The sequence below is a fragment of the Pleuronectes platessa genome, chromosome 1, assembly GCF_947347685.1.
Source record: "Pleuronectes platessa chromosome 1, fPlePla1.1, whole genome shotgun sequence".
Taxonomy (NCBI): Eukaryota; Metazoa; Chordata; class Actinopteri; order Pleuronectiformes; family Pleuronectidae; genus Pleuronectes; species Pleuronectes platessa.
The window spans coordinates 1,913,994-1,925,582 of record NC_070626.1 but is presented as its reverse complement, the minus strand read 5'-3'; the positions used below and the strand labels follow the sequence as shown (position 1 = coordinate 1,925,582).

The following is an 11,589-nucleotide window of genomic DNA, read 5'->3' as shown; positions in this document are numbered from 1 at the left end:
TTCCTCTCGCTCAAAAAGTTTTAAAGTTTGCAGTAAATTAGAAATGTGTGAAAATGTACGTATTCTGGAGTATTTGGAAATGGGCGCGGCAAAATGGCTCAACAGCGCCACCTACGGAAAAGACCCTCATTTAGCATTCACTGATCCTCTCAAAAATGAGGATAGTTGTGTATCATGAACAGATGCACAAAAAAGCCTCAAGAAGCATTATGAAAAAAGCAACAGGAAGCCCGCCATTTTGGATTTACTGGCCATTTTGGTCATATTCCATATTTTTACTTTGATGTACTTGTCGTAGAGCTTTCATCAGATCAACTTAAAATTCAGACGAGTGTCATCACAAAAAAATGGAGATCTAAAGTTATCAAAAGTTTAACTTTTCGTCATACCGTGTGACCGTGGCGTGGCGTCAAAGTTTGATGAAATGCCGTCAAAACACAAGCTTCTGTATCTTGGACATATTTGGTCCAATCAAGTTCAAACCAGACATGTAAGACAAGAGTTACGCCCTGAAGAAATATATAAAGAAATCGTGACTTAAAATCACAGCGCCTCCCGGTGGCAGCAGGAAATGTCTTGTTTTTGGTATGTCTTACACTTGGATGTAATTCTTCTCATCCACTTTGCGAAACCATGTCAAACTGTGTCAAATTGGTCTCAAGACATTAATGTAGGCATAATATTACTATGACTTTCCATCATGCAGATTATTAATGGCGTGGTATCAAAGTTCATCAGCTCGCCATGACACACGAAATCGCAATTTTTTCAGTGTTCAAGGTTCAACCTCCCTCAAACTACATGTGTGTATCAACAGCCCCCCCCGAAGATATTCAAATGATTTTTAGGAATGGGCGTGCCAAAATAACTGACTAGCGCCCCCTAAAGGGCAGCCCCGGCACTACAATTGGTCTGCATCTACAAAAATCGATAGGGACATGTGTCTTTTCTTGACAAAGAAATAACTCTCTTGGACGAATATGCTAGACCACACAGGAAGCCCGCCATTTTGGCGATATTCCACACTTTTACTTTGATGCACTTGTCGTAGAGCTTTCATCAGATCAACGTAGAATTTAGATGAGTGTCATCAAAACAAGATGGAGATCTAAAGTTATCAAAATTTTAACTTTTCTTCATACCGTGTGACCATGGCGTGGCGGAAAAGTTTGATTACACGCCATCAAAACACGAGCTTCTGTATCGTGGACATATTTGGTCCAATCGAGTCCAAACTACACATGTAAGACAAGAGGCGCGACCTGATGACATCAACAAAGACACCATGACTTAAAATCATAGTGCCACCTGCTGGCCATATGAAGTGAAGCGTTTATCCTTGCCACAGTGCGCAAACGCATGCAACGCGGAGATGAGCGCTTGGTCATCGAACGCTCTTTCTTCACCAACCGCAACAGACTTGAAATCGCCTGTGCTCGGGCCCGTTAGTGCTACAACGTAGCCCTAGTTATTATTATTTCTCTCTTAAATGAATTGGCTTTTTGAGGGCTTTAAACTGCTCAAAAATCTCTGACACTTTGCAGTAAATTAGAAAGTGGTGAAAATTGACGTATTCTGGAGTATTTGGAAATGGGAAAACGTAGAATTTAGATGAGTGTCATCAAAACAAGATGGAGATCTAAAGTTATCAAAATTTTAACTTTTCTTCATACCGTGTGACCGTGGCGTGGCATCAAAGATTCATTAAACGCCATCAAAACACAAGGCTCTGTATCTCTGACATACATTGTCCAATCGAGTCCAAACTAGACATGTAAGACAAGAGTCCCGGCTTGATGACATCGACACAGAAATTATGAGTTGAAATCACAGCGCCCCCTGGTCGCTACAGGAAGTGACATGTTTTATACTTTGATGAACTGCTCCTGGCAGCTTTATGATATACAGCTCAAATGAGCTCAGTCAAGTCATTGGATCATGGTCAGAATTGTGACGTTTCCTCAAACCGTGTAAACATTGACGTGAGGCGAAGGATTTTCCTTCGCCAAAGGACAGGATGTTGTCATAACTCCACTGTGCATTGTCCTATCACTACTGTCACATGATAAGAGTACAAGCCTGAACAGCTCTATGTGTCAATATTTCCTCAGTGTTATAGCGCCACCTACTGATTCGCCATGAAACAGGAAGTACTTTGTTAATCCACTCTGCATTATCTAACCGGCTCCAAACTACTGACCTATGGTCACAATCCTGATCTTAACAGCTCCATATATGAATATTAGTTCAGGGTCATAGCGCCACCTACTGATCAGTGTGAAAATTAAATTCGGTTAACATTGTCAAATTGACACAAAATTGCTCACGCTACATCAGAGCGCCTACATGAACAGATCTATATGTCTGTGTGAGTGTAAGCTTTGTTTTACAACTATCACTCGATTTACATAAAATGTTCACAGTTTGAGGTGAGATTGATAGCGTGGACCGTAATGAGCAATTCGCAGGCAAGGATCGACATAGCGTGAGAGACGCAGGAAGTGAATTGTTTATCCTTGCCGCAGTGCGCAAAACGCATGCAACACTCCCTCCACCGACCGCAACAGGCTTCAACGTGCGGGTGCTCGGGCCCGCAAGTGCTACAACGTAGCCCTAGTTATATAGATATATTTTATTGTACTATCCACTCCAGCAGCACAAGAACACTCTCCTACTGGACACTGACACAATCACATCATTGCATTCCGTTCCTGTATCTATAAATATGTTCTCCGTATGTGATTTATGTATATATGTCAGTGATGTGTTTAAGTGTATAAGCTACTGGATGATCTAAATTTCCGACGGGATTAATAAAGTATCCATCTATCTATCTATCTAATTAAGTCCTCGGCGACAGCATCAGACAACTGAGAATCTGCGACACACAAACGAGGCACAGCCATTACTAGTTGGGCTCACCGAGAAATAGGTTAAGCGTTGCCTTCCCTCCGTTTCCTTTCTTTCTCTTTCCTTTTTCTTTTCAGCCTCCCCGACTTAACTCTCACTTTTCAGACCGACATTTTAAAAACTACTTCTCCAGCAGTCACTTTCTAACTTCGATCGTGTGCACAGACTATATATAGATCGCGTGCAGCAGACTATTTGTTTGTAGGGGTGAGAGAGGTGACCTCAGGAAGCCTATGTGGATACAAATGTAAGTCAATCAATCGATTTATTAAGCCAGTTTCATTAAGTACTTAGAAATGATCGAATTTCTCAACATAAATGACATCGGTGAACTATATCTAACATAGTGGATTATTTATAATAATAATGATAATAATTATGATAATATTTATTATGAATATTATTCAATAACGGTCTGATACTGTATATTCTCACCAAAATCATGTCACAGGTCCAGGGTTTCCTGCTGGCTATCTTACAGTACTTAGTTAGGAAAAAAGTGGTTTTGTATAATTTTGGGGGAAATTATTATAGAAAATATTCAATAACGTCACTGCAATACTGTATATTCTCACCAAAAGCACATCACAGGTCCAGGAAGTCTTGCTGGCTATGCTACAGTACTTTGTTTGGAAAATTTATTTCGTTTTAAGGGTCTTAAAGTTGTTTAAGAAAGTGTATTGCCACCTACTACACGTCAACTAGATATTTTATATTTTTTTAAACAATATTTCCAAAAATTATAAAAATCCACATTTTTCCAGTAAGTACTGTTGCATATCCAGCAGACGTGATTTTGGTGAGAATATACAGTATTACAGTGAAGTTATTGAATCCCAAACTTATGCAGAATATATTTTTTCGAAATGAAATACTGTTGCATACTCAGCAGGTGACCCTGGTCCTGTGAATATTTAAGATATTGAATATTTTTAAAATATCTTGTAATATCTTTTTTACCAAAACGGTACCTGCGCACTCGTTTCACAGCAGGCTGTACATACACACTAACGTGTTGTGTCCATCACGGAGGACAACTCATATTGATGATAACTGGCCTGTAGCCCATTGTCAAACCTTACTTCGGTGGGAATTATGCAGCATTTGTGCTTTAACATTGTTTCGCTTTGGACTTATTGATCCGGGAAGTCCGAATCTGTGAATATCTTTCCAACTTTACTGAACTTGTAAAACCTAAGGTGTCAGTGCGGTGCAGCTGCCATACCAGGCGGTGATGCAGCCAGTCATGATACTCTCTATGGTGCACCCGCAGAATTTGCAGAGAATCCTGGCATCCATGTTGAGCCTTCGCAGTCTGCGGAGGAAGAAGATCCGCTGTCTGGCCGTCTTCCTAATGTAGTCTTTGTGGTGGCTCCAGGTCAGGTCATCACTGATGTGGACCCCGAGGAACCTGAAGCTGCTGACTCGCCAACCGTAGTCCCGTTGATGGAGTAGTTTTCATACTATAAGGGTCCCTACTGACCCCCTTCAAGTAATTACGTATAATAAAAGACCAGAAAATGTATTTGACACATTATGGGCCCTTTAATGCTTATCTGTTGAATTTGTGTCACAAACATCAAAATCAGCATCAATTTCAAAATATAGGCCCTCCAGCATTTCTATTTATAGAATCCATTCATTTGTTAAAAAGATGCACAGCTTCAGACTAAATAGCGCTTTTATTTATTTGAGTAAATAGGACTTTTTTAAAGAAAATAGTCATATTTATGGCCATATTCAAATCAAAGCCTTTAAGTAAAAACATTGTGCTGCAGTAGCAGCTCCTGTGCAAACCATATTGTTGAACTGAGAAGCTAAATATTGTGCATTAAACAGATTCTTGTAAATATGAAATGATACAAATGTGAATATTGTGCATTGAATAGATAAGTTGCATAAGTGACTTTCTTTGTTTATATTTATGCTCGTGCCCAGAGGTGGGGCAAACTGATGAACAGGTTCTGTTGTGGAACTGATGGCAAGTAAGGACTCAGAAAGAGAGAGCCGCCAGGTGTTTGAGTCCACAAAACACTTTAGGAGCATCAGGGGTAAACAGAGTTGCTGCCAAAACCAATACGATTGAAGTAAATGGGACCGCTTCTTCAGTCGTAAAAAAACAACTGAAAAAACACAACATGACAAGCCCCGACATTCCTTTTTCGACTTGTAACGTTGCATTCACACCATGTTTTAGCTCTAATACTCTCATTTTTCTGATTTTCTCCGTTACATGTGACATCTATTGGACATTCATTTTGGTCCTGGGAGAGGGATACCTTACATGTGGCTCCGCACCCCCCCCCCCCCCCCCCCCCCGTTCAAATTTTTTTTTTGTAGTTCTAACTTACTCTTGTTGAGGGTTAAGAGCGGAGGATGTCGCAGAGAGGCTTATGAGACAAATTGTGATTTGCGTTTGAATCGCTTTGTCCTTTACCATCGCTACTTCCGGTAGTCCATTTTAGGCTTAAAACACGGTGTAAATTCGAGTCATACATGAATGTCCGGACACTTGGATGACACCACGAGAGCAGTATGGAGGCAACCTGGCTTTTATTGGACTCAAACTCTTCCCCCAACCCCTCCATCGGCATAGTGGTGAGTAGGTTATAAGGGAATTTTCCTTTTTCTGTTAACTATCCCTTTAAACAAGAGAGCAGCAATAGAAGGAATGCAAGAGAAAATGTTCACCAGGATAATAATGGTAACCTGGCAAAGAACAATGGAATTGAGGAGACTGTACAAGGGGTTACTGGCAGGAAGGAATGAACAGGAATTGTGCGGAATGTAGAAGTGAGTAGTCAGCAGGAAATATAATATTAATGATAAATGAAAAAATGAAAAATGCAGAATGAACAAATTAATAGGATGCTATATCTAGAGGATTTCAGCAAAGGCAGGGATGAAAGCGGAACCATTTTGGATTACATTGGCGATGGCAGAGCGAAATCGGTTGGAGCAAAAGATTGACGGCAAGGACAGCGGCAGGACCTCATTTGATGGAGAATAATGATATCCCACAGTGACCCTCTTTGAATGCTTTGTAATTTATTTGAAAAATTCCACAGGTGCATTCAAAATGAAACATTCATACTGTTGTATATTTAAATAATTTATAACATACAATACATATAACTCATAAAAAAAAAACTGCAAACTTTTGTCAGGTGTTGACTATCATCCTGACTATTCCCTGCCACACTTCACTAAAACAGTTGAGGCTGAGACTCTTGTGGCATAAAAACAACATTTTGAGAATGAGTTTGGACTGTTCTAACCAGAAAGACTATTTGTAAAAACAGAAAGAACATTTGATGTATGATAAGATTTAGTTGCACCTTTTATGTAGCACTTCCCTTCAGTGTGACTCTTTTCAGATAGATAGATGGATATTTATTGTCTATTCAGTAGATGCCCCAAAACATGTTTACATTTGTGTGACAGGGACCTCTAGTGGTCTAGTGATTATGAACCAAGGAGGATGTCCTATCATGTTATAAAGTGACAGAGATGGAAGAAGAACTGGATCTTCCAAACTTAAAAATAAACGACCCCTGTTCTTTTGCCGTTTTTTAAAATGTTTTAAACATGACTATTGTTCATAACCATGTGTTTATAATTTTAACCATCAATCAATCAGATTTTATTTTATTTGTATAATCCATATTCATATATCACACTTTTCCTTGTAGGGCTTAACAATGTGTGACATCCTCTTTCCTTGACAACAAAGGTCCTCTAACCCTAACAAAAATATTATGTTGACCCAAACCATTATCTTTCCTTATAACCATCCAATTCGCAGCCATTACTACAGGGATTTTTAACAGTTGGATATCTAATTCAAGCAGTGCTCCTATTGGTTGTGTTAGCAGATAGGGATAAAACCTCCTGCATGGTTGTGTTGTTTGAGAACTTTTAAACCAAGGTTGTAACTGAAAATCACAGGCAGAAATGTTATATTGAATATTTGTGATATTCTCCACTCTGTAGGACACTGCGCTTGGTCTTATTTCACCGGACAGTGCTGGAGACTTCACAGCAACCTTTTCAGGTGCAGGCTGCTGGACAAGCAGTCAGTCCCAGGTTCGGCAACATGCCAGGAGGCGTGCTCAGCCTCAGACAAAAGCAAAACACCCCAAGACACATGTGTTTACAGATGTCTCAGAGCTACTGTCTCATCTCTTGTGGAAGCTGGGACTGTGAATGATCTGAGAGAGCTTTCCAAATGAGTCCATAGAGTCCAAATGTTCTTCTGTTTGTGCTACTCTCAGCCCTTGTTGGTCAGGAATGTCCCGTCCTGGGGCTGAGGCCTGTTCAAGAATGCTTATCCGAGGAAGGAACTGAGCCAATGTCGGGACCCCTCTGTCTCGACCCTGCAGCCTTTGCCGCTGGTTTCCTATACTGAGCAGAGCTCCGTGTTTGTCAGAGATGTAGATGTTGTATCCGTCTGGTAAGATCTGCTCTCTAAAGGTGCAGTCGTCTCTGCTGTAGGTGTGCTGGAAAAGACAGAGAGGCATACATTCATATGGTATCCTCCTACAAATAGATGAGTTATTGAGATGGAAGGTTTTGTAAAATACTAGATACTACATTTTTGTATTGCATAAAAATAGTCAGAATGCAGAGAATACATTTGAAAAGTCAAGCATACAGTCAAAATGTCAATAATAAAGTTCATATTTTTTCTGAATAGGCCACACTAATTCAGAGGAAGATATTTTTTGCACTTTAAGAAGAAAGCTGAAATGTCGAGCGACAAAGAGATGTGAGTTTCAGAACAGCAGCACAATCTCTACATTATCCTTATACCAATTACCACACCATGTTTATGCGAGAAAGAGAAAGAATAACAATGTCAACAATTCATCAAAACTATTTATTTTGTTTAGGCAGTTATACATGGTAAGCTTAGTATTTTTGATATATTCTTCTTAAATTTAACTTTAATCTTGAAATTTCTAATTTATTCTGAATATTTTGTGTATTCTCTTTATATCTCCTCCATTTAATGTGACTTTATTCTTGACATTTCAACTCTTTTCCTCAACATTTAAACTTCAATCTAAAATTGCAAATGGAATTAAACCTTCCTCTTCTATTCATTTTGTTATGCCTGGTCCTATTACTCCATTCCATCTGGAGATATTGAAAAATCAACACATAAGTAAAATTAGTTTGCCTTGTTTTTGCAGAGTATCAAATCATGTGTCTTTTTTCAAGAATCCTTAAAACAATAAGCTAAAACTTATTAAGTCACCGGAAATAACTCAAATATTTTCTTGCCCACCTTAGTACATTCAGGAGTTACCGATCTGCAGTTTATTCTGGTATGGCTAATATTAACTTTGAAAGGTACTGGGGTTTTCCTAAGTCAAACTCTTAGAATGCTGTTTGTGTTCCCCCAACTTGATGTGTGACCCTCTATTTACTCCAACATTAAACATAGAAGATAGCCATCCACTTACTAAAGGTTTGTGGTTCGATCTCCTGCTCCCCCTGTCTGCACTCCAACTGCACTTGGCCCAAATAAATACAGTCCATTGACCATTTGTGAAGCAATTAGTTACTTAATAAAAAATTAATGTGTAACTATTTTGATTAAAGCTGCTTAGTATTTTACCTTTTTCTCCCAAGTAAATGTCAACTCATTATAATTTGGTTTTAGATAGCGAACATATTCATCAGTCAATCATTAGATGAAGCTGTAAAATTGAATTACAATACAATACAGCTAAAGCCATTTTATATTCCGGCACAGGAGTCTTACCCACTATTTTCCCTATAAAGGGGGCCAAGGAGCACATTTTTCCCCAGGCCCCTCTAGCAGGTCATTTTCGACATTTGTCTCATCAAAGTAATTTATTTTGAGTGCTTGCCGTGATTTTGGGACACAGTTTGCATTAACAGTGTTTTTTAAAACTGATTTTATCAACAGCAACAGAAAAAACACGTTCTTCGACGGTTGTTTACTTTTGGGAATGAGAGCCAGCCAGAGGCCAAGGTTGTTGTTGCTGCTGCTGGAGCTTTTCATTCAGGTTTTTCACTTTGCAAACACATCTTACCCTGCACCACACCGGACAAAGGTTGATGAACCAGTCGACTGTTTGAATGAATGACTGATTGGCATGCAGTATTTTCGGAACACTGAAGCTGACTACCAACAGCAGAATGACTCATGTCAGCAGTGTCTACAAAAACCTATCTTCACCTTGTGAAAACCATTTGGGAGAAGCATTATTCTGCACATTTAAAAAGTGCATTTTTATCAAATCATAACATATAATAATAATTGTTCCCATACTGTTAAGTGATAAAAGAAGTTGAATTGTGAGCTTCAAGCACTGAATAAATTGAAATATCAATGTAGGTGTGATAATGAGGACATTGAGGAAGAAAAAGTTTTGAAAAGAGTTGACGATTCAGCTGAAGCCCTGAGGAGATGTAATGTATTTGCTGAAGATTGAGCAAATACATTACAGCAATCCAAAAATGTTTCCCTATCTGGACACATTGAGTGAGGCTCAAGATGCACTGTTGAGCATGGATATATTTCCAGGGTAGTTATTTGTTCAGTGTGTGTCAGTGAGTTTGTCTCCAGTGGTTTTCTAGACAAAATTGTGCCTAATAGCTCCTTACCTGCAGTGCAACAAATACCAATGTAGTTGTTTAATCCATAGCCAGGGAGCTGCTCCAGTGAACAGATACAGTTCTCTAGAACCATATACTGTACATGGGTAGATCATTTGGTAGATTTTCCGTTAGCATCAGCAGTTTACTGTTATTCCTAGTGAACTCTGCACGTGGATTTAAAAATTAAGCCCAGTTAAATTTCTATTTATTTTTTGAACAAAAGAAAACTCCATTAAAACTATTACAGAAGGAAAGTGTAGTCACATTTACCGTAAGCCATTTATTAATCATGTTATTAAAACATGTATACAATTTGTATAATAATCTGTATATACTCAGATGAATATGTATTCCATTGAATTTGTTCAAACTGAAATTGGTTTAGACTGTTGGGTTTAATCTTAAATAAAAAATAATAATCTTTACTTAAATTTATTATAAATGTATTGACTAGGTTATTTGAATTTGAAGGCATCTGATTGTTTACCACAAGTTGATATGGTTCTTTGGGGTCTGAATGAAATGTCTGTAGCATATTTTTGTCAAAATACCACAAGGACAATTTAAAACAGCACACGTTTTACCTTGTCTAAAACACCCCTTCTCAGATTGACCTGTTTTGAGTGCCTGTTCCTTTAAAAGCTAGTGTCTTCTGAGGCTGGGACGGTATGTACAGATCTGTGCGGATCTGTGCAGCCGACCACAGCGCATCTTGAGTTCTTAATTTGCTCTTGCTGCTAGCTAGCTATTCCAGGTGTATCCGAGGTTTGTAAAAACGAAGTGAAGTGCTATGGCAAATATCGTATCTATAATGAGTGTAGGGGGGCGGGGGAATGAGATTTGGGGGGGGGGGGCATGAAAGAGAGACTCCCATTTCATTGTAATGAGAGACTGATAAGGAAGGTCATTTGCAGTCACTCAAGCATGACGTTTCTGACATAGAGGAACCATAACAAATCGCGAGATCGGAATGACTCGGATGAAGCACTACAAAAGTGGAATTTTCATAATATGTCCCCTTTAAGTTTGTAAGAGGGTTGCAAACCTTACAATCAGAAAAAAACTGTTTGGCAGGGGTAATGAGACATAAATAATTAATTAGATCTAAACGTAAAGAAATTGATTGATTAGTGAATTACGTTTCTAATAATCACAATCTTTGGAACTTCAGTTATCAATTAACAACAGATGTAGACTTAATTTGGTAGCAGTTTGTCACATTATCATATAAATCCTTACTGATGAGAACAGTCGTCCGTTGCCTTCTATGCAGAGAAATCGTGCAGTTGCTACTCCTCTGATGGCAACACAGCCTGGATCCACTGGACGGATCTCCAGCAGACCTGCATTTCAAATCCTCATCAGAATTAAGAATCACACCAAGCCCACTTCAGTTCTACTGCAATCATCAATATGATTTACCAACAATAAAAGTTTCCAGCTATTGATGTATGTGTGTTAAGTGCCTTACTTACTGTACAGAGATTGGTCTGCAGAGCCATGGATCTGTCCATCCCCACTGATCAACAGGTGAAGTCCTGGCCTGGCAGCGAAAAGGTGCCTGAGTCGTACCACCTGGTCCCAGCCTTGGTTGATGTGGGGTCCCTGGTCCAATAGGGGTAAGCAAAAAACTCCAGCAGCAAGAAACACATTGGCAACGGACACAGTGACCACGAGCAGAATCATGATGAATCAAATTCTCTGTATGCACTGTTTCTGCTCCCTCCAGCTGGCAGAGTGAAGTAAAGAAGTCTAATCCTAACCCTGCCTTTTAAACGGGGCCCTTATCAGTTGCAGATAACCCTCCCAGAAGACCACAACACACCCCTACATGACATCCAACTGAATCATAGCTCTCCACTGGGCCCAGATAAGCCCTTACAGGGGTCGCTAATGTGACAATTAAATATGAAATCCTGGCTAAGACTCTTTAATGAAATATGACTTGGTAATGGTAGCATATTACTAGTTTATATATATATATAGATATATTTATATAGATAGATAAATAGATACATTGCTTTCAATGTATTTGCTTTCCATTGT

General features: G+C 39.1%; 1 protein-coding gene across 1 annotated transcript; it reads right to left on the bottom strand.

Annotated features, from left to right (window-relative positions):
• Positions 1–5,937: 5,937 nt before the first annotated feature.
• fgf19 (fibroblast growth factor 19) lies at positions 5,938–11,384 on the bottom strand. The gene is made up of 3 exons (XM_053426541.1): positions 11,019–11,384; positions 10,783–10,886; positions 5,938–7,409 (listed from the first exon to the last, which is right to left on the bottom strand). Exons 1-3 carry the CDS (start codon positions 11,227–11,229, stop codon positions 7,089–7,091), a joined length of 636 nt encoding a protein of 211 aa, XP_053282516.1. The 5' UTR covers positions 11,230–11,384; the 3' UTR covers positions 5,938–7,088.
• Between the last annotated feature and the right edge of the window lie 205 nt (positions 11,385–11,589).

Bases quoted from the DNA above. Each gene is read 5' to 3' on its own strand.
- fgf19 (XM_053426541.1), bottom strand. From the start codon at position 11,229: ATGATTCTGCTCGTGGTCACTGTGTCCGTTGCCAATGTGTTTCTTGCT. The intron at 10,887-11,018 runs GTAAGTAAGGCA...TTTGAAATGCAG, and splicing joins TGCAGACCAATCTCTGTACA to GTCTGCTGGAGATCCGTCCA. The intron at 7,410-10,782 runs GTAAGGATTTAT...TGTCTTTTCCAG, and splicing joins ACGGACGACTGTTCTCATCA to CACACCTACAGCAGAGACGA.